The sequence below is a fragment of the Numida meleagris genome, chromosome 5 (assembly GCF_002078875.1).
Source record: "Numida meleagris isolate 19003 breed g44 Domestic line chromosome 5, NumMel1.0, whole genome shotgun sequence".
In the NCBI taxonomy this organism is placed as follows: domain Eukaryota; kingdom Metazoa; phylum Chordata; class Aves; order Galliformes; family Numididae; genus Numida; species Numida meleagris.
In genome coordinates, this window is record NC_034413.1 from 5519914 (window position 1) to 5547387 (window position 27474).

Sequence of the window (27474 nt, forward strand, 5' to 3'; positions counted from 1 at the left end):
TGGAAGGGTGAAGAAACACACCTGGCACCTCACGATGCCTGCTGATGTGGAGGGGAAGGCTGCGTTCAGGGTCTCAGTACTTGCTAATGCCTTTGCAGCACCAGCATTTTAATTCAGTTTGGTATAAACCCACAAGTATCCCTGCCGTTTTTCAATAAAACTCTTCTCCTGGACCTGCTGTATGTGAAATTGAGCCTCTGCACAGCTTGGTAACACAGAGCAACCTGGCAGTGCTTTTGTTGGCAGCTGTGTATGTGAAAGCCCGCAGCCGGCACACGCCGTTCTTCACCTGGCTGTGTCATTCCCTTACCTCAGCTTGCTTCCTTTTAACTTTCTGCAGACACGCGGAGGTTTCCAGCAGCCTCGCTGCTTGACCCCGTAGTCCCGCTCGCACAGGATAATCGCCTTCCCGGAGCAGCAGCCGTGCCCCTCGGAACCCCGCAGCCCCGGCGCTCCCGCTGTAGTGGGGCCGGGCCCGGGCGGAGCGTGCAGCGGGCGGACCGTCCCCCGGCAGCGCTTTCCGGTGCCGCGGCTCCATGGACGCCAACCTGCGGCTCTGGAGGGCGGAGGGCCCGGTGAGGCGGCGGCAGGCGGGCGGGCCGCGGGGCGTGGGCCGGGGCGTGGGCCGGGCGGGAGGGAGCGGCCGCGGGTCTCCTCGGAACGGGCGCAGCGCCCTTAACGACGTCTCCCTAAAGCGTGTGTCCTGCAGTCTTTTTGGCAGAGGCTTCTCCTCTGGGCGGATGTCTTAGACCCCCTGCACCTCCTGAAGTCCGCGGTGAGTACTCCGGTGCCGTTCTGTCGGGTTTACGGGGCTCTGGGAGCGCTCTGCCGGCTCCTTCCCGTGTCCTTCCGAACGGGATCCTGCCCGAGCACGGAGCGCGGCTCGTCTGCAGGGTCTCCGTGCCGCAGAATGGCTGCGAGACGGAGCGCCGCTCCTGCGCTTCGGTCACATGCATCGCTATAGCCGTGGGGCAGAGGGACTGGAAAGCTGCGCTGTGGAAGGGACCTGGCGGTGTTGGTTGATGCTCGGCTGAACGTGTGCCCAGGTGGCCAAGGAGGCCAGCAGCGCCCTGCCTAGTGCCAGCAGGAGCAGGAGCAGGAGGCGGCCGTCCCTCTGTACTGCCACCGGTGGGGCTGCACCTGGGTGTTGTGTTCAGTTCTGGGCCCCTCGCTACTGCAAAGACATCGAGGCCCTGGAGTGTGTCCAGAGACGGGCAACGGAGCTGGGAGGAGCTGGAGCACAGCTCTTACAGGGAGAGGCTGAGGGAACTGGGATGGTTTAATCTGGAGAAGAGGAGGCTCAGAGGAGACCTTATTGTTGTCTGTATTTCCCTGCAAGGAGGTTGTGGTGAGGTGACGGTCGGCCTCTGCTCCCAGATAACAGCGATAAGATGAGAGATGATGGCCTCAAGCTGTGCCAGGGGAGATTCAGGTTGGGTAGCTCGAACAATTTGTTCTCAGAGCAATGAGGCACTGGCACGGGCTGCCCAGGGAGGTGGGAGATCACCATCCCTGGAGGTGTTCAAGAATTGTGGAGATGTGGCACTGAGGGCCATGATCAGTGTGCTAACAGTTGGACTAGGTGATCTCTGAGGTCTTTTCCAACCTTAATGATTCTATGGTTCTGTGATTCTTGATTCTACGATTATTACAGTTTTAACAATAATTACTGCAAGTGTGAGTCACTAAACACATTGCAGGCCATAAAGTCTAGGTATAAAGCTTGTAAATGTAAGAAACTGTCAACGATAGCAGATTTCTGGGGAAAATGTGTCCTTCTATAGTTCCACCTGTGTTAGAGATGACAGAGGGAATTTAATTTAATACATGTACACTAAATATGTGAACACCAAAGTAAACTTTGATAGTACATTTGGAGAGCTGAGATTAGCTCACAGCTCCTTGAATGAGAAAATAGGCGGTTGCACACAGGGATGCGCCTGCTGAAGAAAAGTCCAGTCATCTCATAATGCCTCGCAAGAGACTTTCTGTGTAGACAGCTTTCTACGTAGACTGTAGATAAGCACATGAGGATACAGTTTTATTCTCTTCAAGTGTATGTTTTTCATAACTAAAAGTTTAAGCCAAGTCTAAAGGAAGAGTATAAAATCCAAAATTTGATCACACATTTATTAATGCGCAGGAACATCTGGTGAAGTTGTTACTCATTTCTGGTAACTTTAAATGTCTGTTTTGGGTTTTCATTTTGAGATAGCTGGCTGCCTGTGGGGATATCAGGTGATTGCTTCGGTGCAATCCATTTAAATCTTTGAATTTGCCAGCACACGTGGGCATCCTTAAGTAGAAGAGTAACGCTCTGGATTTCACTGAGGCTTTTCTTACGCTTTAATTTCTGGTGCAGGATTGATACTTATAGGGTTCAAGAGACCCTGAGCAGTCAAAAAGTTTCTCTGGTTGTGAACTGGTTGTGTATCCAGGTGCGTTCTTGCTTTCATTGCTCTGGTGAGGGGTGGGTGCACTAGCTTGACGTTACAGGTTTGTGTTTAGAGTGTCACAACTGACACATTGCACTTTAGACTATTGAAATATGAGTTATTTTTTCTGTTTGATTTGTTTTGTTTTTGTTTTTTTTCTCTACTACAGGATGAAATAAGAAAAGCCCGGTTATTATTAGAAAACAGTGAAAAGACCCAGAGTGGGCCCATACAGAATCATGAGGTATTTTGGAGCACAGCCGATAGAAAATAGAGGTGTCTTTTTTTCATGGTTGAAATAATTGATGTTAGTGTAAGATCTGGCTGGCAGAGTGCTGAGATTCAGTAACAAGGGATAGCACAAGAAAAACTCTTTACCGTGGAAATTTTTTTGAATTTCTTTGGATGACCACTGCCAAATTTCAGTGCTGTCATGCTGAAGAATATGCAAAATGCTTACGGAGTGCATTTTGAGTCTTTGGTGCTGCATCATCATGCGGAGTGCAGGTTGATTTGGTTTCACGTCTCGTGAAATGCACAGTAGCAGTACCTGGGTGGGAAACCAACCCACAGAGTTGCTGGAAGGAAGTGCTGAAGTTGCTGCATTAAGAGGAGTCTTGCTTTTCTTTCAGTGTGCACTCTGCTGTACCCGTGTGGCATTTAGTACCTCGTGTGTCAGAGCCTGAAAGGAGAAATGAAATATTCTGGGATTCCAGAAAAGCCAAAGTCTTAACAATAAGCCTTTAGGCTTTTAGCCATATTTAAGTGTTGTTATTTTCTGTTTTAAAATGCCTACTAGCTTGTTTAAAATTTACTATTCTGTCATAGTATGTGCTTGGTGTTCTTAGCATATGAGATGTGACTAAATTATGTTCAACAACGTATGTGGGGAGAAATTTTAGGGAAAAATAATTAAAGGAATGTGAACACATACAACACTGTATGAAAGTGAGCTATTAGAAAAAAATGATATAATAAATTTAGAAACAAGATTTTAGTCACGCTTTTCTGAAACTTCATTACTAACCTGATTCTCAAATTATTTAGACAAAACAAGCCTTCCTGCTAAGCCTGGTAAGTTTCCAAATGATTTAGAAATCCATTTTCTTTTCTTTCTTATTTAAGTATGAAACAGGCGGTCTAATCTTTTTTTTTTTTTTTCCTTTTTTTTCTTTTTTTCTTCTAAGGCCAGCGTACATCCTGATACAGGCAAGATAATTCCTGTTTTCTTCAGAGCTCCAGGTGAGCTCCCTTCAGAGAAGCATGTAACTGAAGTGTCAGCAGGGAATGGCACACAGTAAATATCCCGTGTGATCCCACACAGTGGTGCTCTTCTCTGTGTGGAAAACAAGTGGACTATTACTCCTGTTAGTTGCACTCTCTTATTTTTTGGAGACTTATTTATTCCTGCAGTCTGCTTGAGAAGAAGCATCCTTCTGTAACCGCTCACAGCTGTGGCAGCCTTTGTTGCCGGTATCTCTTTCTGAATAGTCACACAGTTTGTTGGTCATACAGTGTCCGAGTGGCTGTTGTGAGTGGAGTTCATGGGGACTCCTTTTGGCTATAAGCCAAGACCAGATATTTTGGTTTCCTGAATGAGGAATGGGAGACAAAGGTTAGAACTGAAGTCTATAGCGAAGATTATTATTATTTTTAAAATTTATTTGTTTTGTGAACAAGTATTTTATTGACAGCTGAAACTAGAGGGGGGGGGAAGTCTGGGAAATCTTCTGCTAAAAACCATCAATCTGGACTCAGCAGTTATTGTTACTGAAATAAAGGTTTCTTTCTTTTTAGCTTTCCTGCCTGTAACTCTTCCATTGGTAAGTAACAATGAGAAGTACCGGTGCACCACTTGGCTTATGTTTTCTAGAGCTAGGGTCTTGAGGAAGGGAATGGGAAGGTTTAGGCTTCTCAGCTGCATTTTCTTTGAGGGTGCTTCACACTCGTAGCTTGGTGAGACCTCAAGAAAGGCTGTCATTTATAACTGAAGTTCTTATTCACTGTCTGATTTGGAGAAGGAGTGGGGAAGTAACTACTAAAATGTTAGTATGAGATCAGGTGCATCTAGTATTTATACGAATAAAACCTATCAGACCCCGACTCCTTCACTTCAATTACATCTGTAGTATCTAACTTATTCTATTTAAACTTCACGGGCACAAATACAATTTTTATTTTGAGTAAGAAATCATCTCGCTCAAATATTTTTTTGCACAGTGTTTTAACCACTATGCATCTGTGTTTCATGTTGGGTAGACAAAGTGAATATATCACATCTGTTTCAAGAAAGCGTGTTAGCCCAAAATCAAGGTAAATGGCTTCTGGCACTGACTGGAGCCTTTGGCACTGCCACAGATGGTAACAGAGCAGCTCGCTTCATGCTCTCGTCAACCACTGCTCAGCAAAAACTCCTAGATTCATCAAACTCATTTTCTTGTCGGGTTTTTCTCTTAGGTCATTTCTTCGTCACTTCAGCTGCAAGCAAAACAAATTTTTTTGTGTCAGGTAATTGCCTCTTTCTGCATTTACAAGTCTTCTCGTCTCTGTTCCAAATTCATTTTTGTTCTCCTTTCTGCAGTTTGCATTTCATGCATACACCACAGGATTCACCCTATTAAATGGAAATGGTACCACGAAGGATGAAGTATGTATTTATGTTTATTTTTTGAGTCATTGTCATTGTACAAGACCATTTTGAATGTGATTTACAAGCGTACTTACCTAGTAATGTTTCTTTTGTCCTTAGGAGAACTCGCTTCACCAAAAGCAAGTCTTGGTCGGCGTGGGAGCCGTTTCCTATGCAGCACTTTTAGGTGTATGTATTTATTTGATGGTTTCTTTCCTAATAATCTCTCCTGAGAAGGAGTAGGCCCTGAGATAATCACACTGCCACAATCCTTAAGAATTGTGCTGTAATGCTCTACTCTGATGTCTTCCCCAAGAACAACTGAGAATAAGAATTTTCTTGATCATCCGTCAGCCAATACCTTGCTCAGCTTCCTCTGTTGCTTCCTATGATGTCCTTCTTAAATTTTTTACAGTATTAGAAAATGGGTGGTGAGAGGAAGCGACCAGAGTCTACAAACACAGAGTAACTCACTGAGTTGCTGTCTAATATGTCTAATATTGAGCTGTTGAAGATGACTGTCTCGCTCTGAACAGCTGGTAAAATCTGCCAGAGTCTGTGCAGGGTATAGACAGCTCAGATCACAGAAGCAGCACAGTCACGAAAATACTGCACTGGACACAAGTTAATCAGCCTTCCAGGAGCACTAGGTAGCTCTGTGTTCATACTACTGTTCTTTAAGTAACAATGTTTAATACTTTTTATTGTATTGTTTTATAGGTGTTCTTATAGAAAAGTGTGATCACAAAAACCTTTAGTAACTAGAGAGCGTATCTGTTTTGTTGAAATATTAAATCTCATCGTTTGCTTAGTTTTATAGATGGTATCTCAGTACAAAGTTGCAGAATTATTTTCCAAGGCTGTTGCATGTACTGAAAAACTGCAAAAACATTCTTTTTAATAGAAGGTGCTTGTTTCCTCCCAATGCCTTAGGCCTTTCCTTTTATCTTTATGGACCGATACACGTTGAAGAGTCCAGTAACACATCTGATTGTCAAAAGACTTCTACCTGCTCCTCTTTTTGGTGAGTAAAAAGAGACTGTACATTACATGACACGGCAGATCTAAGGGCCATTTGCTGCCTTGGTCTGACAGTAGGATTTCCTTGCCCTTGTGTGGATGTGGTCATACTGTGGTTTATTACCCCTCTTCTCTGGCTGCCTTTGTTGGGTACTGTCCTTTCTGTGTGAGTTAGCTCAGTATAGGGTCCTTTATTTGATGCTTGCTGATTGTCAGTTCTAGAGCTGCAGAGCGATTTTCTGACTTTTGTATGCATGACATACAACTATTTCTGTAAAGCAATACAAGAATGCAGTTGGCTTTTTTTTTTCCTGGATGAACTCAGACATGATCCCTGAATCCAACAGGACTGCCAGGAGCGATCAGTGAAGTAGCACTGGAGCTAGCATGACCTGTTGTGACACGTAGGTGACACCAGAGTGCAGCACAGCTCTAGCTGTGCACTGGCATCATTTCTTGCTCGGGTTGGGGCTGCTGCTGGCTGTGTAATTGCTGACAGTGTAGAAATTGAGAGTTGTTGCACCAGAATATTATTTACCTGGCAAGGTAATGGGACTCATTTTAACACGTGTTAAAATGTGTTTCCGTTTTCTTAAATGTAGAGAGAAACCTGAGGGTAATTGATTATTATTAGTCCAGCATTTGCCATGTTTTACACTGATGTCTTTATCGAACAGCTCTGCCAAAAACTAATAAACAGAGAAATCTATTATTTTAAACAAGGTCAGTTTGACAGACTACGTCCTGTTATGCCTAGATCTTAGTCTAGAAAAGAAGAGAAAACCACGTAGATTGCTAACTCCTATTCAATACAGCCTTTATAAGTTGCAGTGGTTTAGGCTTGTGTTTTCAGTGGCTGACTGTGGGATGGATGTTTTCAGGCATCTTGTGGTGCTGGATCTGGAGGAGACCAAAACATTCTCATCTAGGATCCAGCTGAGGCTCTGCCAGATGTGACCGAGACACACAGTGACATAATGGAACGTAGTAGAGCTGGTGTTCCACTAGCACCTTCCCTTCCAAGACAGGAATGCAGCCTTTACTGCAAGTGTTTTTTCTCCAGGGTCTTCTTTTCTGTGCTGCTTTTTGCACTGACCAGTACAAAACCTATACACAACAAAACTCCCTCCCCTTCCTCTTAAGAACAAAATATTTCTGGTTTGAGCTGGCTGGTGGGAATTAACGGATCTTTGTCCATAATGACAAAGCATTTCGGGAATGGTGCCTTAAAATTTTGCTCAAGCTTCTGAAACAAGAATGAAGATCTGTTAGATTTTATGGGGCGGTCTCTTCCAGGTTATTCATTTGTGAACTGCTGAACTGGAAATAAGAAATGTACACAATTATGAATATAGTTATCAAGATAGCCTCACTGGATCTTTTAAAGCAAAATCCTTTTTAACTCTGCAGGCTTGATGAGTGCTTTTACTGTGGTAGCGGTGAGAAGCCCAGAATTTGAGAATGGAATTGAAGTGATGGACAGGAATGGCAAAGTTTTAGGAGTGTCACAGAAGGCTGGTGAGAAGGTAGGCGAGGTGTGGGAGACCTCTCTTGACTTGCCTTTCATTTCCTGCTTAGAGCTAAACATTATGATGAGAGTCAATGCAGTTTGCTGTGCTGAACTGAGGAATCCCACATCAGGTGCTGAATCTTGGACTGGGCTTGGGCTGGGTCTCTGGAAGCAGACTGCCATCTGTCTTGTGTCCCCAAGGGTTGGCAGCTTCCCCAGGCCAATGTACCAAGCACCAGAGTTAAACCACAGGAACGCTAGCACAGGCTTTACTGCTTTCCACGTCACCTCAGAAGGAGGCAAGACTCAAAGCTGCTGCTTCTGATGGGACACCTCAGAGAAAAGCCCTTTACTGTAAATAGCATGTGCATCTTCCAGAGCAGGAATATTGTTTAAAGGCTCTGCCTCTCAAAGGGTCATTTCTTGATCTGCAATGTGATGGTGCACTTTATGCTCGAGCTCCAGTTGCTGACCACGCTGACTCTGTATTTGCTCCCTTCCTTGCTCTTTAATATCCACAGAAACTAAACAAGGATTCATTCCTTACGTGCTGTCAGTGACCTTCCTTTTCTATGCCGCAGCATTAGAGGGGAGGAAAAAGCTAGGTGAGCATAAGGATCTGTGAACAGCTGGAGAGAGAACTTTATATTTCATGCAAGACAGTTAGGACATCCAGAAAGTACGACCAGTCAGAAAGAGTTCAGCACAACTTAAAAAAAAGCAAATCTGAATTGGAAAACTCAATACAGCATTGTTAAGGAGTTTCTTAGTCACATATGGACTGTTTCCCACATGTAGGAATTTAGTTTCCATTTAAAAAAGAAATTCTCTAACAAATGATCTTTATCCTTCACTTCCCTGTTGCTTGAAATTGCGGAGTGCCAGGCAAAAAGTACTCACAGGAACATGTGGTGTTTGATGCCGTAGAGAGAACTGCTTTAATGACTTTTTTTTGTCGCCCTTCCTGGAGGCCGTTAAAGAAACAGCACTATCAAGAGGCATCTTGTTTGGGACAACATTCTTCCTGCCAGCTGTGCTTATGCACTTTGTGGAAAGGTAAGAGGGATTTCAGAAGAGCTGGGGGTGCTCGCTCAGCGTGTACTCTGACGTTTAGTCTGCCTGTTACTGCTTGCCCACTCTTTTTTGGTTCTGGGATACCAGTTGCCTTGGAGGATTAGCTGGGAGGTTTCTGTTCAGATTGTGATTCATTTAGATAAATCACTGAGCCTTATTGTGTCAGCATCCAAGTTTTGATGGTCTGCAGGAGGTCGTCTGTATCTATGAGTAGTTCATCTGTTCTCCCATTTGTCTGCTCTCCCATCAGACTGTGTCCCATCACCTAGCTTCCAGAACCGTGGTTGGAGTTGCAATGTCTGGTGTCAAGGTTGATCACTGCGCTTAGTCTGGACATTTCTGAAAAGATAACTTCTGAATTTTTAACTAAAACTAGACCCCAACTTGCAAATAGCCATTCATGTATTATAGAACATTTTCTTTGTTTTGCAACTTGTAAAAGCTTTATTTCGTAAGAATAATTCATTGTATGCTTTAGCAGAGAATTTTTAGCCTGCCCTGAACTTTTGACAGGAGTTGTCCATGCTGTGTAAAAGTACAGGTAATTTTGCATTGCCTAAATAAATTCCACGTCCCCTGTATTAAAAGTTAATGGACTTCTATTATTAGAAGACATAAATAAGATGTAGGTAGAATTGCCAAAAGGAAGTAAATCTGAAAGGAATGAAGGTATTCCAAGAAAAATCTTTGTCAAAGCACTGAAACACTTTAAGACACTAATGCACCTTCCCTTATTTTGTCATTTTGATCTTGCTGCTTATTTCCTTAATCCTATATTGTTACTTTGGGCCTGCAAAGCGCTGCATTTGAATGCAAAGCAAAGGGAAAGAACAGGAAGTTAGGAATAAGAACACAGGAAATAAGGATTACATCTTTAGGATTCATAAGCCTGGGTTACCGCTTTTTTACAGTTTAGCTACTAAAGTAGCAGCTGTGTCTCACTGTCAGGTTATTTTGCAAGGCCAGGGAGATATGTTTATCTTTTCAATTGTCTTTGGCAGGGTGAACACTGCAAGAACTCCACGTGCTTTGGCTTCAGTGAAAATGCTTACAATTACGGCAGTACTGGTAGGGATGTTACCAGCTTCACTGGGCATGTTCCCGCAGTGTGGTGAGGTAAGTCCTTTCAAACAAATTGGTTTAGGATTATTGTTATATTAAATAGTCATTTTGTAGTTCCAGCCAGTGGCTTTAAGGCTACCTAACAAAAATCAGTAGGGTTTAAATGGTTAGTGCATCTAAAAGGGGGCAGCAGAGAGGCTGCCCATACACTATACAGAGGCTTACAGGACTTGCTGTGCCAAGGTTGCTTGTACGTCACTTAAATTTCATCTGAAAAGTGTAAATATATCAGAATTGCACAACAATCTGAAGCAAACAAGGTCAGGAAAGCTGTCTTGCAGATTACACCCAAGGCTCTCTCAGCACGGTTTTCAATCCTGCTGGAGATACAGCAAGGGTTGAGATGATAATCTTTGTTTTCATTAGAAGTCAGCACAAGTTGATCAGAGAGGTAAACCAACTCAGGTAACATCTCTTCAGCCTGCCTTTCTGAACTGTGAAGTGTAACCTGTTCCTGGGGGAACCTGCTGACAGGTTTTAAAGGGAGGAACTAGCCCTTAGAACCTTGGGGATTGGAAAAGGCCAAGTGAGAGAAGAACTTGGGTTTCCTTTCTGGGTTTCCTCTCCCTTAAAGCACTGTGTGAATATTCTCAGAAATTCACAGATGGGGCTCTTGCAATTTCCAATGTTTTTTCTTATTAGCCTAAAAATGCTGGCATTTTACTAGTTTTAGGGATTTCTTAATATGTGGCAACAAGGGTAAACCAGACATAAGTGAGGGGATTTATGTGCTGAAAACATGGCTGGTTGTTTCTCCTTGAGTTTCCTAATTGCTCAGTCCTCGATGGAAGATCTCCTGAGTCACTCAAATACAGTCAGTAAAGACAACATCACGAGTACTCTGTTTAGATCTTGGGAGTTCCTCTAGCTTTAAATAAAACACATTTCCTCTTTTATGTTTGTATATCTAAGAAATGTCAGAGAAGAAAAAAAAAATGACAAAACAAAAAGTCCCACGAACCCCAAAACAGAGAAACCTAAATCCCTTTTACTCTTGCTTCTGAATGCAGTGCTTTATTTTAGTACAGTAATGAGGACTTACCAGGATATGATGGTGTTCATTCTGTTTTCTATACATTTCAGATAAAACGAGAAGACCTTGAAGCAGAAATTCTGTCATCTACAGAAGAAACAGTATTATTCTACAACAGAGGAATTTAGAGATTGGCTTTAATATCGAAACGTGGGCTCTGATAAAAGTGAATTCCGAACGTGTCAACAAATTCACTCGACACTGGTGACTGAACAAATCATGAATTTTTGGTGGCACGCAAACCAGACTTAGTGTACAGTGCTGTATAAACAGGCAGACTTTGCAGGATGGTTTTGCAAGCCCTACCCCACAGTCAGGTGTGTACACATAATTTAATGCTGTTATTTGTACCAGAGAGCATTGAGATGAACACAGTGTTCATCTCAAACTGTGCTTTGTATGCTTCCTCATGTGATTGATTTCCTAATTAAAAGACTGATTATTTGGTACAAAATTTTATTACTTGACTGCTGTTGCTGCAGCTTTTGACATGCTGCTTTCCAGGAGCACAATTATAAAGGCATTACTAGGAGTAGTCTTTTGGGGGAAAGTCAAGCTGGTCCTTTGCAGAAAACTTACTTCTTACATTCCATTGTATTTACAAATGCTCACCTCAAGCAATGAGACATGAGTAAGTAAGTTACCCCTTAAAGTGATATTAGACAAAGCACCCTGCCAGCAATATTGCTCTTGTTGAATGGCATTGTTTAAGAACTGTTCAAAAAAATGGGTGTCAAAATGGGCTTCAAAGTGACTCTTGACTTCCTCAGCATCCTTGAAGGAGTTGTGAGGCCCGAGCCCTCTGAGCTTTAGAACTTGTTTTTCCCAGTGAAGCCTAGGGGAAGTCCTGTGGCTTTCTGACTTCACAGCAAACAATTAGGAATCTCCATTGCTACAGGTTGACTGTGATCCAAACCAAAAAGCTGTCTTGTGAGGTGTAGCATAAGGATTATTAGCCTGATGATCTGTGCAGCAACAGCAGATGTTAGCAAAGAGAGCTGACAACACTGGATGTAAAAGCAGGTGGAATATACATCCAAGTGGACATGTGGAAAATAACGAGCTTGGCAGAGGGGTAAGCTACCTTCACTGCCGGGCTGCGAGCTGACCACTGACCCTTGGAGTAGAATTCAAGGTTAGCAACAGATAAACTCATGGAAACTTCAGCTCAGTTCTCTGTGGTTATCTATAAAGCAAATAAAGTCTTAGAAATTCAAGTGGGCAATGAGTTACTAGGGAAAAGCTCAAGACAAGCAAACCTCACTTAGAAACTAAACCTAAAACCCTATGATTTAAGTTTCACTTAACTCATTTAACTCCTCTAAATGCAGTAACTGGAATTCACGTTTAAAACAATAGCATGTGGCTCTTCGTTAAACACGTAACTGAACTTCGTAATTCTTATCAAAGGATATTATGGATATTAAGTGCTTACAGGAATCTAAGAGGAAAACAGACACTTCCATGAAAATGAAATCCATTGAGGATTATTAAATTAATGGAAATTAGACTAAAATGAAACAAAGAAAAGTTCAGAAGCTCAGCACTGCTGGAGAGCGGAAGGGATAAATAGCTTGTCTGCCTGCTCTTGCTTTCCTGTTGTGCCTGCTTCTGATGGCCACTCAGGTAAGACATTTGTTTGGAAAGAGCCTTGGTCTGACACAGTGTAGGTGCCATTATTATGTTTGCTGTCTCAATTCAAAAACCCTTCTCCTGGGGAACAAAAAAGAAGAAAGCTCCACAACTGGTAGGAGACCCAGTGGTTGTGATAACCAAGGGTGGGGTCACAGGAGAAATGGCTTTAAGATCACGGAAGCTGTCATTTCAGGCAGTCCTAAGGCTCTGCGTGGCAAGGATAAGCTGTGCACCAAGTAATGTAATAATCACTTTAAGAGATAATTTTACAAGTACCGCCTTCAAGGTTTGTCATAATTTAACTTCCTTAGAGTGCATGAAATGGGTCATTGCTAGGGATTAGATTTCTTTTCTTGGTGCAAGGAAAGCAATAGCTTCCCACTCTTACTTAGTTCCTAAAAGAAGACAGCAACACAGAGCAAAGTAAGGAAAAACAGCAAGCCTGTTTTCTTCCAGGAAAATAGTTACTGCTGTGCTTTCGGCACTAAAGAAAAGCAGGAAGTACAGTTTTGAGTTCAGCTTTTTGTGCCTTTCCCTCTCAACTTCACTGCAATGAAAGGCCAGGCAAGGAAACAGGAGAGGGGAGTAGGAGCACACCCTATGGACCTGAAACTTCAGGAGAGCACGCTGTAAAGCTGTTCCAGGAAGATGGTGTGGATACAATCTGTAAGTTAACAAAGCAAAGATACGTTAAAGGTTCATTTACATCTACTGACTCAAAAGTCCCATGAACCCCAAATCCCTTATATTTTTGCTTCTGAATACAGTACTTGCCTTGTGAGTCATTTTTTTTAAGTACATGGTAAAAACCGATCGGGTCAAGAACACAACAGTTGCACGGAGTCTGGCCAAAGGTCTGCCTGGCCAAACATCACCACCAAGAGCAGCCAAAGGAAGTCGCAGAAAGAAAAGATCACATCAGGTTCAGCACTCCCAAGCTGAGAAGACACTAAGGGAAAGGCTTGTCCCGTTCCTTTTCCCTGCATACCACCTCCTGGCCACTCTGGGATGTTGTACAGAAGCTTAGGAGGAACAGGCTTCCAGTCCAGCCTGCTTCCCTCCAAGCAGTGATGTGTTAGTCTCCTTCAAAGCCTTTAATTAGCACAGCTACTATCCTACAGTTAAACTCTCTAAAATCCCATTTCTCTATTAATCCTATTTCAGTAAGACCCCTTCTGGGTTTGTCTTCACTGTCTAGTACTGTTGGTAAACATTAAGTGGTAGTACAATGAAAACTCACACGTCCTCTCACTTAAAAACAAACAAACAATGTAAGACTGGTGAAAGTAAACACTAGTTCCATAAAGCAGAATGGAATCAAAGCAAAAGCAAAACAATCCACAGTGGAGCAAAACCTACAAATCTGAAGATAACACATTCACCAACTGATTTGCCATGGTAACTAGACAAACTATAAATTCTCTGGCACCCCACTTGGATGTTTTAAGCAAATTGATGTCATTACATCTCTGTGAGTAAGGTTTATGGAATAAGTCTGGTAATACTGTCTGTTATTACAGCTGCCCATTATCAAACTGTACCAGCTTCGTACTGAATGGTCAAGTTGCAGTTTGCTGAATTAAACATAAGCCCCCTGGAGCTGCTAGACACGTCTTCTCTTTCCCAGAAATGTTTCTATTTCCCTAATCAGAATTTTCTGGAAGATAAAGGCAAGCACGTGACATTTAGATTGGCAGCCTGGGTGATTCAGCTGTTTCCCAAATCAAGGTAGGGAAAGTAGGTTGCTGACAAGGCCCTGGCTTCCTTGCTCTTGAAATGAAGTCATGGTGAGACTGGAACTAGAACCAGCTGGACCAGACAGCTGTAGTCCAAGGGGTAAGCGAGGGGACCTAGATGGGACAAGCAGCAAGGCATTATAGTTGAGGGACTGAAAAGCAGAGTTCAGCACCTACAGGAGGACCTTCTCCATTGTAACTTGGAACAGATTAACAACATACCAGCACAAGACAGGTCTGCCTCCTGCTTTCAGCACCAGCTGCTGTCTTAAGTGGCAACATATTAACAATGGAACCAATTGCAGGTGTGGTAAACTACAGTGGATTGAGGCTTAAGTCTCAGTGCAATATGCTGGCAGTTCCCCACCTAGCCAGCTTGTCATCTTGAAATTCAGGAATATGTAATGAAGCTTCGCTGTCATTTTAAAGTAGCTTCAAATGAATAAATAAAAACTCAGCCACTCCTACGTTTGGAAATACTGAGATCAAAGCATTTCTTCTGTTGAAGCTGGTGTCCCTGTGGTTATCCTACAAGCCTGTTACATTGCCATACTGCTTTTCCTTGCAGGCCATAGGGGAAGAAGGAAAGAAGTAGGTAAGGAGGGAATCCTGCGCTGCTCTATAGCTGCTTCCCTACCAGGGACACCATGTATGTGGCCCCATCTCTGGAGTCTCCCCAGAGATTCTAAAGACATCCTGAGTCGCTTCTCCCCAGGGTACTCAGCATTACATTGCTCTCCTTCAGAACATCTCCCCCCCCGACATTTGCCTGCAGAAGAAAGAGGGAAACCGGTTTATCCCAGGAACTTAAACCACAAGGATGACAGCATTAGAAATGACACGCATTCCACCTTGAAGGACTAACTTAATTAGCAAAACTGCAACCAGAAGGAGTGGTTGTTAATCCTGCTCCCCTTTGTAGGCTTCTGGCTTCGTTCACTATCTACCTTTGTTTCGGTGAGCGTGGTGGAGATCTGATGAGATTTTGTGGTACAGAAATCACATGGGCAATGGGTAAGGCAGGGAGTACCTTGTTTTGCCTCACCTGAGGAAAGAACCGTACTGCAATTTACAAGAATTGGAAAGCCTTGCTTTCAGCCAAGTGCTGCACGCCTTCGGGAGGCACATCTCTCAGCAAGTCAGCAGGAACCGTCAGTCATCATTTCACACTGATCCAAGGACAGACAGGCAGTAAGATGAGGAGGCCTGAATGAAAATTTCATCTTACACAGTCTTTGCTTCTAGGAGGAGGAAGTGAAATTGTCATCTGACTGTTCCCAACCGACACCAGCACGCCCAAAGTCTCAGCTGGCGTGCATCTTAGGGAAAGGGAAGTGAGGAATAAGCTGAAACTGCTCCCCGGCCTTCCAGACTGTTGTCTTATTCTAACACGCACCTGAGAGGAAAGTTTTGAAGCAAATCTAAGCAGATTAGGACTGTTCTCTCAAAGTGCTGAAGCTGAAGCAGGCTGATACTTCTTTTTCAGACAGCCAACAGAAGATGATAAAACTGTCTGAACTCGTAGCAGTTGTGCATTTTCCACGTAAGCAGCAGCCTCGTTTCCAACCCCAGCATTGCACAACCAAGAGCTACGGCTTGTGACTACTCAGGAATAAATTCACATAAATTAAAGGCTAGGCTTGTTAGGATTTTTTTTTTTAATAGGCATTAGCATGCTATGAGTCCAGTTCTTTAAGTGCAAAATTATAGTTCATTTGTGTCACACAAATGGTAGAATACAAGATCTAACACTGAGGTCTTCCTGCTTTTAAAAGAAAGCAAAAAAAGCATTGAACATTTACTTTGTGTCTGAGCTTCTCCGCTTTTTGTGGCTGTCTCTGACCTCCACACCACCTTAATGAGGACACCTCCAGGGCTTTCTGTTAAAAAGAAACTACGTGAATTTCTCTGCAGTTACCATGTGGCATCTCGGTATCTGACAAAGGAACTTCAGGTTTTCCTCAGCGGACTTGGAAGTGGCTCCTGAGGAGAACTGTCAGTGTAATTTTGCAGTTGTGCTGTTCCAGCTGTTACAGAAGCCCCAGAACAGAAAGAACAGTACTGAAGAACCACGAAAAGGAGGAAAATAAGCAAAACCAAACCCACACACCACGTTAAAGGCCAAGTGGGGAAAAAGCTGCAGAGCACTTAGGGGTAAACGAAGGCAATTTGTTTTCAGATAAAACAAAAGACACCGCTCTCCTGTGTACAGAATTTAAACCGCAGAGTTAAGTATTTCAAGTAGAATGTTATGCCCCTGGAAACAAGGGATTTCTCTGAAGCCCTTCCATTTACTGACTGTAATAGTTAGCCACTTTATACATAGGTGCCACATTCCTTACCCACACTCTAAAACAGACCTTAATGTAGTATGACATGTAGCAAAAGGACAACCCTTTTCCAAACCAACATTGCTTGCACATAGTTAGTGATGACCTCTAACAATTTCAGAATAGCAAACATTCAATTATTTATCAATATAAATATTGATTACTAAAGTTTTAATCATAAGTATAAAATCTCTAGGTAAAACCACATGCTGCAGCCCACCTGTACAAAGGCCAGAAAAAAAAAAGGTTATTTTTTTCTTATAACAAAGTGCTACTGCAGAATTTACTTATTTTTGTGGACATTTCTGGAGAAACACAGATTGCTTGGTTCAGAGCATTCCCCTACACAGAATCTAAATTCTTCTCAGAACATTACAAAGCAGTTAGTTTCAGGCTGGTCCGTGGAAAAAACAAACTAACAAAATGTGTGAGTTACAGCTACGCAACCAAACAAGTAGGGATATTTTCATTTTCTACAAACCGTGCCCTAATTTTCACCACTACTTCAGAAGTTTACATCCATGTTTAGTCCACGCTGAGCACCATCAGACTGTACCCGTGCTGCAGCTCAGGCAGTTTGAGGTTGGTGCTCTAACTGGTTGGGGCTGTTTGAACGTTTCATGCCCATTTGACTTTAATTAACCTGATTTTCTGTCAAATGGATCAGGAAGTAACAGCCAGATATCTTCCCAGCTGAGAGCCCCAACAGCTTCTTAAATGACTCCAGCTGCAAAGCAGCACTTGTCTATGGCCTCCTAGGAAGCCCCAATTTAAATATAGTAATCCTGTCCTCTTTTCCCTCCACCAGAGGCACAGGACTGAGTGGAAAGGGGGAAAACTTGTAAGGCAAGAGGTGCTCAACTCCCATGTGAGCTTTAAAACACCTCTTTCTTTATATAATAAGGCTACCATATCAGATTTTCCCAGACATCCTTTTTCTATAGCTAGATGCTTTCAAGTAGAAAGAAGAGAACATGACCATTTACTTGGGATTTCCAGGTATTGGTTAGTCCAGAGCAAGAGCAGTATCTGACAGCCTGATGTACCTGGAAACCCAGAACGAGCACTCAGAACAACTCCATGTTCAGGGCATCCCTGTGAGAGACTGGCACATCCAAAATGCACTGGTTTACAGCACACATGCTGCACCCTGTGTTCCAGACACGAGGAGAACAAGTCAGAGCTGTCTGTCATCAGGGACATGCAAGACAAACTGCTGCTACAATAACACCTGGCACAGCCTGGATGCATGAGCCCATGCTACGTGTATATACACCCACGGTGTAACATGAAATGCAAGAACCATACGTACAAAGTTACAGTTGGGGAAAGATGACACCAGGAATGTTATCAAATATACCTCCGTATGTTCCAGGTCAAGCTCCAATATTCTGCATTACATCAAGGTAAATATGGCACTCTCTCTTACACTTTTAATTTTTCCGTACAAAAAATCAGGTATTCCTATTTGTATGTCCAAGACAGCTTTTGGAGTTGGTCCATAACATGGAAGTGCATCAGAATCAGATTTTAAGCATTTGTTCAGCAGCTGCTAAATGAAAAAGGAAATTTTCTGTAGCTGGTGGAAATCGCTTTTGTTTCAGAGCCTCAGAGTTCAGGGTTGGTTTTTCATTGCCATCAGAAACCTCAGTAAGTGAGGCTAAAGTAGACAAGATTTCTTTTGTCTTCAGAGAAATATCCTTAAAAAAACAGAAAATCAAGCAACCATAAATACGGGATCAGGCATTTTAAGTTTTTAGCACTAATCTAAAAATATGATAAGGAATAAAGAAAAACATGAGACAAATAGCTGATTTTAAATAAAGACTCTATTTAATCTATGGCAAATTTGCAACAGCTCTTCTCTGGTGCAACACTGATGTAAGGAGCAGCTGATGGAACACAGCCACTCCACAGATTCCTCTCCCTGACCTAACTGAGCTCTTTTGACTACACCGCTCAGTTCTGAAATGGGTAGTAATCTATTAAATAGGGGAGGAAGTGGAAAAAAATCTTAGATAAATAAATCAAGCTTTTATAGCTGAGAAACTATGTATCAGTAGGACTTAGTCAGAGGTACTGATAATACCATTGAATCCGTATTGAGCAAAATACATGCTCTGTAGGATAACACTGTAAGGTTAATTTTACTGGAAGTCTTAGACTCAATAAAATTTCTGAAGTTTCTTCAGCAACGTGGTTACCCAAGAGATAATATAAATCACATAAGTTATCCTTAGAAATATATGAAGAATTAAAATGCTCGTGTAAGAAAGATACAAGACATTGACTCTACACGAGCCCGATTCCCAGTAACCATCTTCCTGCTGCTTCCCCCACTCTTGCCAGATTATAATGATAGCAGTAATTTAAGTGAATTTTAAAATAATTTAAAAAATATTAACCTTAATGACTTGGCTGTCTGATTTATCGGGATCTTCTGCAGATTGAACAATTAGTTGTCCAACTTCTTTGTGAAGTTTTCCCATTGTCATTGCCTCTGAACAAGAAAAAAAGTCATTTTACATGAATGCATACTATTCCTGCGTTATCTAGAAAATTCTATGAACAGCGAGGCAAAACAAGGAGTACTCTTCATCCCTGCTGTCTGGTATCTGTCTGTAAAGGCAGTAACCTGAGGTAATGCAGCCATGCTGGTACAGGCCAACTGTCCACCTCTAAAGCAGCCCTAAGCAGATACCAATAGCAAGATGGCCAGAGCATACAAGCTTTCCTCTCAAATAGTCTCCAATCTCCAAGTATTTCAGGCAATGTTCTTCTAAAGATTCATGTGATATCTCTGCATTCAGTAATCCTCAGCTGAACGCCTCTCCCATGTAATTATTAAACATAAATGTTTTCCAATCTCAATTATACATTTGTTGGAAGTGAAAGCATGTCTTCCCAAATTCCAACTTTCTCCAGTCTTACAAGGCCTCAGTAAAACAGAAAGACAGAATCCTCCCTATTACGTTTTCAGAATCAGCGTGGAACAAGGATCAAGATTTCCTGACAACCAGTGATGTTCAGCAGTTACTATCAACTCTGAGATAAACAGACCTCAGATCCAAAACATAAAGAGCAACCAACCTTTTACTACAGGGGAAACGGTGATCTCACTGTCTGCCAGATTCACATAAACATCATAGAGGTCTGGTCTGCTGTTCACTTCAGAATCTGTAAATCCAGCAATGTAACCTGGAGAGCAGAGTTTTGTTAGCATCATTAAGATTTTAGTCTTGCTTGATAAATAAAACCAAATCCAAGACATAGTGGAAAATCATAGTACTACAGCCTGTTCCAAGAGCCAATATTCACTGGATCCAAGAGGTTGCTCTCTTAATATCACCAGTCATGCAATGAATGCCTCCAGCAGAATTCTTTACTTCTGAGGAGCTTAGAAAATTAACTTCCAAAACTGCCTTGAACTTAGATAAACCCCTAATACTACAGGCAATACAAAAAGGTTATCAATTTGAAATGTTAAACTCTTTCTACTTTACTACTTAATTTTTTATTTGCAAGTGAAAAACCCACTAACTTACTGAAAAGAATATTCACTTGAGCCCCTTGTCACTAAGTCACTATTAGATTAGAACTGAGGAAGGAAAGCAGAAGTATTTCTTGTTTATAGCATGCCAGCTGAGCAAGCTTGGAACAACTTTTCTCTGTGAAAGACTTCTAGTCAGCTGAAACAAGCGCTCTTGGAAATGCAGAAGAAATACTGAAGATGAGTGGTCTTCTTGTTCATCATGCTGTAGAGAGAAGCCTTGTACCTGCCACGCTCTGTGTCATGCTAACCTTTGCATAAGCAAAGGGCCTCTTCCTGCAGAATAAAAATCTGGAACTTCAGACTTAGGGACTGAAGAAATAAAATCCTAAAAATGAAGTTACTAGCTGTATGTAAAAGTCTGAAAACAAATAGCTTAACTAAAGTGAATTGCTTCTGTGTAACAGTAGGGCTTTTTAATTCCTCTGATCACAATGTCAGAAGACCCTCAAAGCTTCTTTCTGTCTGCATTAAGGGTAAGCTGATGGGGATGCACCCAGAAACACCAAATAAGCTAGTTATATGCAAACATACTTGTTTAGTTATTTGCGTTTTTTTTTTCCTAAAGAAATTACATGATTTATCTTGGAACAGCAGGATTGGCAGTAAAATATCCACTTTTGCCCCAAAGAACACTGGTGTAAGACATTGCAGCAATAAAAAATGAAATCAAGTTTTGTTCATATTTGATTAATAAATTGTTACTACCTGTGCAGGCTTTTAAGGCTTCCAGTTCCTCTTCATTTAGATGTACGTATGAATGAAGAATTGACCAGTCCTGCCGATGCCACACTAAAGCAGGCAAAGTCCTAGGGAAATGAGATCAGCAGCTGACACACAGTAGACTTCTATCTGTGCTAAAGTTTCACAACATGAAATGCAACTCATAAAGAAGAACTAACATGACTAGGTCTCCTACAGTACGCATATACGCTAGCCACAGAGATTTCTGCTATCGGTGCAAGCAGAATTTATCATTTATTACACAGTTAAATTTCTTTGTCTTAACTAAGCACAATGGTTAAAGCCCTGCAAGGGACTTTGGGGGATTTCAATAAATATATTTAATTGTATACTGATTTTTTTCCCCAAAATTCGGGCACTCTCAATGAAAATTCAAGATTTGTTTAAATTCTAGGAGTAGGTGGGGATGGGGGATTGACAAAGTCATATTGTACCTGGTAAATTCCTGGATGGCTTCTATTCTAGGATGGTATACCACAATTCTCTTCTTTAACATAAGTGCTGTGTATAAGATAACTGTTTCCATTCCAAACTGAGATACTACATCTAAAAGAGAATAGGAAAATATTTTATAGAAGATATACACAGATATTTTCATTTGTTTAAAGAAGCTCAAGAACAACGCAAACAACACTTTACACTATTTACTTGAAGAGCACATTAAAAAGTGGATTGTAATTTACACTGTACAAAAGAAATCATAACGGAGACTTCTGGTATTAGTTAACCTTTAATGGAACCAGCAAGGTAAGCCTTCCGAGCATCAAAGTCCTTGCTGAGGAAGGATCCATTTTCTTCACTTTGGCAGATCCCCTTTGTAAGGACTGCGATATAACTCTCCATCATTTTCACGGGACTTCCATACTTCAAGTAGATTCTGTGTGGACAGAAAAAAATCTGGGTTTTTGACCGTAACCAGTACCAGCAGACACATGAGTAAAATGACAGAACCACAAAGAGAATCTATTTGGCAAGAATTCTTATTTTGGAAACTAGGTTGAGGTTCTAGATACTAAAATAGGAGTCTCTTGATACGCCTACAAAAACTTGTCTTTTAGAATCAACAGCTATTTTGCAAAGGAACTAACATTTAATTACATAGAAATGTTATTACACAAAGGCCTAAGTAGGTGTCCAGACTAAGGACTCCTTGCACACATAGAAGGTATCTCCTTTATGGAAAAATCATCTCCCCTACTCCTTGCTAAATGATGAAAGAAAAATGTAAATGGACGTCCTTAATACTCACTAAAAACAAACAAAACTGTTAGCTGTCTTTCAGGAAACAGAGAGACATGGTAGCCTAATTTATAGGTTAAGGTCAATTAACTACCTGCTTTCCATTTTAGCTATATACAAAGTTATATCACATTTGAAACTTATTTGCTGTTGGTAAAGCATACTAGGCCTGTAGCTTCTAACGCTGCATGAGCTCAAGATAAGCTCAAATCAAGCACAAATCCAGAGTTTATATAATCTGTTTCAGCTTGTAGGACTGAATTTCCAGCAGACTGTTAGACCAAGTGTTAACGTAATATAATGACATTTAATCTTTTGCCTTGGTAAGATCAAAACACACATGTAGCATCACTGAAAGACAGCTTTTATACAGACCTACAGAGTATCCTAGTGAAAGCTGCGTATTTCTCTGGGTTGAAGTCTTTGGCCGTCAGAACAATGGAGAAGTGGGTCACCTGGGCAAGGCACACACACAGAAAAAAACAGAGCTTATTTAACAACCCCATAAGGACAACATTTGTTACATGCTGGACTTTTTGCAGTACTCAGACAAGATGCTTTAATACAAATAAAGTGAGTTAAAGCAGCAGATCCAAGTTACTACCTGCAGAGAAGGCTAAGCTAATGGATTTCTGATGTGACTTATATTCATCAAGCCAGAATCTAGTATATATTATCACTCACTTAACATACTGAATACATGTTGCTTTCCTTTAAGGCCTTGAGATCAGTTTAGAGGAGAGAAAAGCATTTCCCTTCCCCACAGTGGGCAGAAAATTTCCAGAATTTCTTGTCAAAGGAGGCTGTACAGGCAGACAGCATAAACATGTCCAGAAAGAGGCTGGAACAAAATCACTGACAGCAGGCTGACTAACAGAACAGCTCTCCAACTCCCTGAATTAAATGATCATGGACTAGGATAGCACAAGGCTAACAGTCTGCAGACAAGGACCAAGCTCGCATGTCCTCTTTAAATAGCATCTCCTACTGAATTGAGACAGAACTAAGTACATTTTTATACCATTAAGCTTCATAACTCATAGGAGCTCAGAGTGAGGAAAGGAAAGTAACGTTCTGCTATAGGTGTTCAAAATTACCACATTGTGTTGCTACTTAACAATGTAGGATGAAATACAAAAATGGAAGAAACTTATCAAACAACTTAATGATCTTTGTAACGGGGAAGGTATAGAAGATAAAGGAGCAAATGCAGTCTTCTGGTCTTTAATTAAGTGGAAAAGAAAGTACCTAAACAATGTTACTTTAGGTCCCTATGAACAAGATTTTGGACAATTAGAAAGACCGTTTGTAAAACTTTTTTGATTAGCAACAAAAAGCGTTGAACTTGAGGTGCAATAACGAGAAATAACAGCATCTCCACTACTACAGTTATCACTCAGTTTGGAGTCCACGTATGTGAGCTCTTCCTAAAGGGAGGGTCGGTCGGGTGGCTGGGTAGGAGCTGCATCTGTGCACACACAAAACCTCACAGCACAAAAGGGCAGCGTGCTGTTTACAGTTCGACAGCAGAGGAAGCTCTGCACAAGTCTTCCTCGCGCTCTGCTGAGGAGCCCGCAGGCCCAGCCCTACCTTTTTCAAGGCTGGAGAGTCTTGAACTTCCACGGTAGTGATGTAGAACCACGTCCTCTTGTACTGGCCGAACACAAAGGTACGGATCAGCTTACTCTCATCCGTAAGGCAGCATTTCCGCAGCAACAGAGTCCTCAGCTCAGCTGTCACAGACGGATAACACCAAACCCACAAAGCATCTCCGTTGGTGTCTTTTTCTACGGTGGAAAGATGGGCACCGTGAGAACGCCAAGCAGCAGCAAGGAAGCGAGTTCATCGGTTAACGAGAGCCGTTTTCCCGGCATCAGACTAAAATTCCATCCGACACATCCAGCTCACGCGCCTTACGCCGTGCGGCAGCACCCGCGCTGCAGGTTGGTCAGCGTTCCCCATCGCCGAGCTCAACCCGCCACAGCCCGGGCCTCACCGCCCCCCCGGCCCCTGCCCGAGGCCGCGGAGGGCACAGCCGGGGCCGGGCCGGCCCTTACCGATCAGCCCCACGCCCAGCAGCAGCTGCGTCTCCGGCTCTGCCATCTTCCGGCCCCGCGCCCCGCTCCGCCCGCCTTCCGCCCGCTCCGCCCCGCCCCGCCGGGCCGCCATTTGCTGGCGCGGCCCTTCCCAGCTGCCGAGCTGTTCTCTCCATCCCTCTGCTTCCTTCCTCGTATATTATTTTATTTCCCTCATGTCTCTAAGACTCGGGAGACAGTTGACGTGAACCGTGATGCAGAACGAGGTTGCGCTGCCACGCGCGCATCGCTGACAGACGCCTTTGGAAGTTACCTCGCGAAGCTGTGCCCAAATCACCCAGTGTTCCCCAAGGCTTCTTGCCTGAAAGAGCCTCGTTAGGGCAGGCAGTGTTCACAAAGCTCTTCCTCAGTAACTTCATGCGAGGACATACCGATGTGAGAACAAAACCATCTTGTGTTACAGCTCCCTTCAATAACCTGTCCAATCCAAAATTGTCTGGAGTCGAGCCTGGAGGGCTATCAGGGACTTCAGAGAGGTTTAATAAAAGTGGAGTGGGTTTCCTGAGAAATATATATATGATACAATTCCTGAAAAGCAAACGATACAATCGCTGCTAGCATACAGATTCCCTGCAGAGAAAGCTGTGAGGCCCCAGGGTAAGCAGTGGTAGAGTGGCACAGATGTGGGTGGGCTTCAGGTGCAGGAGGCTGCGCTTCAGACCCAGGCAGCGTCTGATGGTCTTCTTACAGGATGTTAAATTAATTGCATTAACGCAGAAGAAGACATGTTCAGCACTATGGATAGCTTAACAAAGGCTGTACTGAATGTATAACTGCGGTTTGAAACTGAAATATCTAGGCTTTAGGAGGCAGCACAGAATGCAACTGTATTAAAATACTTTGCTATAAATCAGTAGTGTGGCCTGATGGAGAACTGTGCACAATACAGCACCTGACGTCAGAGACACGAAGAATACACAGACATGGAGAAGCCCTTGAGTGATGAGAGGTGGAAAAAGCAGCTTTCTTTCCATTGTTTTAATTCTCACAGTGCAATGAAAACCATTGAATGTCGAGAGGCTGTTACGTAGATACACCATAAAACTCCCAGACAGTGCCTGTGGCTTTTTTTTTTTATTTTGTTTTAATTTTACCTATTTTTCTGTTTAGCAATAAACTGTCTTCAGAAACCAACATTTGAACTACATTTTTAAAAATGTTGCACAACAAGTTATGAAACTTTCTGGTAGCCATGCAAGATGGCACCTGCGAAAATTATGCCTAAGAAACAGCTCAAAGCAAGTCACATAAGTATATGAAAAGAAACGTGCTGAAAAGAAATTTTGAAATACAAGAGTAGGCTCTCTAGTCATCATGACAAGTGGACCTATTTTCCATCTGCAATCCTCAATCTGTAATTACTGCTGTTCTAGGAGTTTGGGGCTTAATTCACGTGCTTTAGCGTTACTTCAGCTTTCCATGTCAAAACAGAATTTTTCACGCCCGGTGACTGCTCCTCCAAGCCGTTCCTCCGCATTCAGCCGCCTCGTTAACCCTCACGCCGCCCCACGCCCGCCCTCACAGAGCTGCCCGCCCTCACAGAGCTGCCCGCCCTCACAGAGCTGCCCGCCCCGCCCGCCAGGAGGGACTTCCGCTTCCGGCGACGTCACCGCGCGCGGCGGCGGGGCCCTCCCTTTCCGGCCTCGCGGGCTGCTGCCTGAGCACGGAGCGTGCCGCCGCCGCCGCCCTGTGAGGAGAGCCGAGGCCGCCGCCATCATGCCGGTGTACTTCCAGCGGCCCGAGAATGCCCTGAAGCGGGCGAACGGTCAGTGCGGGCCGCCGCCTTCCCCCCACCCCCCTCCCGCGGTTTCGCCCCCGCGCCCCTGAACGCGCCCCGTGCCGCTGCTCGCGCCAGGCCTCAGGCTCCGGGCCGCCGGCCCCTCGGTACGAGGCCTCGGCCGCCGCCGCCCTGGCGCCGAAGAGAGGCCGCCCGAATAGCGTCGAGGCGCTGAGGCGCCGCCCGGCCGCGAGGAATGGGGCCCGGCCTGCCGCCGCATGGCGCCGCGAGGCGAGAGGAGGCCCGGGCGGCCGCGGGGAGAGGGCCCGGCTCCGCCTCCCGGCCCCGGCGGGGCCCCCGCGGGCGGAGGCGTGGGGCAGGCCCCGCGCGGAGGAGGGCGGCGGCGGCGGCGGCGGGGCCTGGGCCCGCGGAGGGCGGCGGGTGGCGAGGGGACGGGCTGCGGCTCCGCTCCTGCACAACGGCTCGTTCCCAGCTCTGCGTCCGGCCCGGCCTCAGCCGCTGCTGGGCGATCAGAAACCGGTCTGGGCCTAGGCGCTGCTGGCTGGGCGCTTAGCAATCCCAATCCGCGTTAGTGCCCCCGGTGAGAGTGCCAGTGATTAAACACCTTCAGCGCTGCACAGGCCGGTTTGCCTCTGGATTAGAATGCAAGTCGGAGTGTGCTGTGGCTGCCTCTTGCTGACTGCTACGCATAGAGCTGAATTGGATGTATTTATCAGCTGTCTCCTTTCAGGCTAAATATATGGCTTTGGCACATTTCTTAATAGTGTCCTATTTTAAGCAGCTAGCAAGATGATTTGTACCTTTCATTGGTACAGAGTTGCGCACTCAGACATCCAGAAATTACAGCTGATGTATGGGTCTGGAAATGACAGCTGAAGGGGCGTGTAGTCTGGGGATTGTGTGTGATTCAGTAACTTTGTATCTTAAGAACCAAGAAATGCGGAATAAATACTGAATCTCCTCGAGATTTCTAATCTGAAATTTGTTCTTTAATTCCTACAAGCGTATAACATACAAAAAAAAAAAAATCAGATCCAGTGTTTCCTAAGCCAGAGCTGAATTTTAGCAGTCTTCTTACTGGGAAAGATGCCTATATGCTAGTACACTATCTTTATTTCAACTTCAGAATTTATGGGCAGGTGGAGTTCTTGCATCACCTGGTCATTTCTTTCTGCTTTCCTGCTGTTGAAGAGCAGTGTTACATTCACATCTCTTGTGCTGCTGTAAGCCTCCTAAGTTCCAGTGAATTGAGGCCTATAAGGACTGGAACCAAAGCAAAAGTCGACAATCCTAAGTCTTCATAGTCTGAATGGAATACACAGCAAGCTGTGTCAAGTCTTTGCAGACAGCTGGGGCTCCTTCTAACCATGTCGAAGTAAAATAAAGGGAGAGAAATCATTCTTAAGGTATATTATTCAATCACAAGAAACAGTTCTGTGTTAAACTGATGTTTCAAATTATAACACCCAGTGTTGTTTCCACAGTTGTTTTGTTTTATGCATAAAGCTGAAGTGAGCATTTATGCTGTATTTAATGCTTCAGTTTCTTTGTGACCTCAACATACGCAGAAGTAGGAAGTACTT

The 27474-nt window shown here is 43.5% G+C and overlaps 3 protein-coding genes across 4 annotated transcripts in view; 2 read left to right on the forward strand and 1 right to left on the reverse strand.

The window, feature by feature from the left end:
• SFXN4 (sideroflexin 4) lies at nt 420-11989 on the forward strand. Of its 2 annotated transcripts, XM_021399492.1 has the most exons (15): nt 420-575; nt 710-775; nt 2605-2679; nt 3483-3509; nt 3623-3677; nt 4233-4258; nt 4893-4943; nt 5017-5082; nt 5185-5253; nt 5998-6087; nt 6385-6394; nt 7504-7610; nt 8565-8650; nt 9670-9784; nt 10874-11989. In XM_021399492.1, the coding sequence occupies exons 1-15, from the start codon at nt 537-539 to the stop codon at nt 10949-10951; spliced, it is 960 nt and encodes a 319-aa protein (XP_021255167.1). In that variant the 5' UTR covers nt 420-536; the 3' UTR covers nt 10952-11989. The 2 variants fall into 2 exon arrangements, with proteins under 2 accessions (XP_021255167.1, XP_021255166.1); XM_021399491.1 differs by lacking the exon at nt 6385-6394 and having other exon boundaries at nt 421-575; nt 5998-6088; nt 7495-7610.
• On the reverse strand, nt 15830-24220 carry FAM45A (family with sequence similarity 45 member A). The gene is made up of 9 exons (XM_021399490.1): nt 24115-24220; nt 23648-23844; nt 22433-22512; nt 21547-21695; nt 21253-21364; nt 20783-20883; nt 19615-19722; nt 18930-19024; nt 15830-18224 (listed from the first exon to the last, which is right to left on the reverse strand). The coding sequence occupies exons 1-9, from the start codon at nt 24158-24160 to the stop codon at nt 18048-18050; spliced, it is 1065 nt and encodes a 354-aa protein (XP_021255165.1). The 5' UTR covers nt 24161-24220; the 3' UTR covers nt 15830-18047.
• The window catches only part of EIF3A (eukaryotic translation initiation factor 3 subunit A), a 28665-nt gene continuing 26945 nt past the window's right edge, over nt 25755-27474 (forward strand). Inside the window, exon 1 of the mRNA XM_021399473.1 lies at nt 25755-25918. Coding sequence (XP_021255148.1) covers nt 25870-25918 — 49 coding nt within the window. The 5' untranslated portion in view covers nt 25755-25869. The remainder of the gene's footprint in view (nt 25919-27474) is intronic.

What these genes read in the sequence shown, in the direction of transcription:
- SFXN4 (XM_021399492.1), top strand. Translation starts at nt 537, where the DNA reads ATGGACGCCAACCTGCGGCTCTGGAGGGCGGAGGGCCCG. An exon ending in GGCCCATACAGAATCATGAG is followed by an intron (nt 2,680 to 3,482) that starts GTATTTTGGAGC and finishes CAAATTATTTAG; the next exon opens with ACAAAACAAGCCTTCCTGCT. An exon ending in TGCCTGTAACTCTTCCATTG is followed by an intron (nt 4,259 to 4,892) that starts GTAAGTAACAAT and finishes TTTTTCTCTTAG; the next exon opens with GTCATTTCTTCGTCACTTCA.
- FAM45A (XM_021399490.1), bottom strand. Translation starts at nt 24,160, where the DNA reads ATGGCAGAGCCGGAGACGCAGCTGCTGCTGGGCGTGGGGCTGATCG. An exon ending in GCTGGGCGTGGGGCTGATCG is followed by an intron (nt 23,845 to 24,114) that starts GTAAGGGCCGGC and finishes TTTCCACCGTAG; the next exon opens with AAAAAGACACCAACGGAGAT. An exon ending in CAGACAGCCAAGTCATTAAG is followed by an intron (nt 18,225 to 18,929) that starts GTTAATATTTTT and finishes TGTTTTTTTAAG; the next exon opens with GATATTTCTCTGAAGACAAA.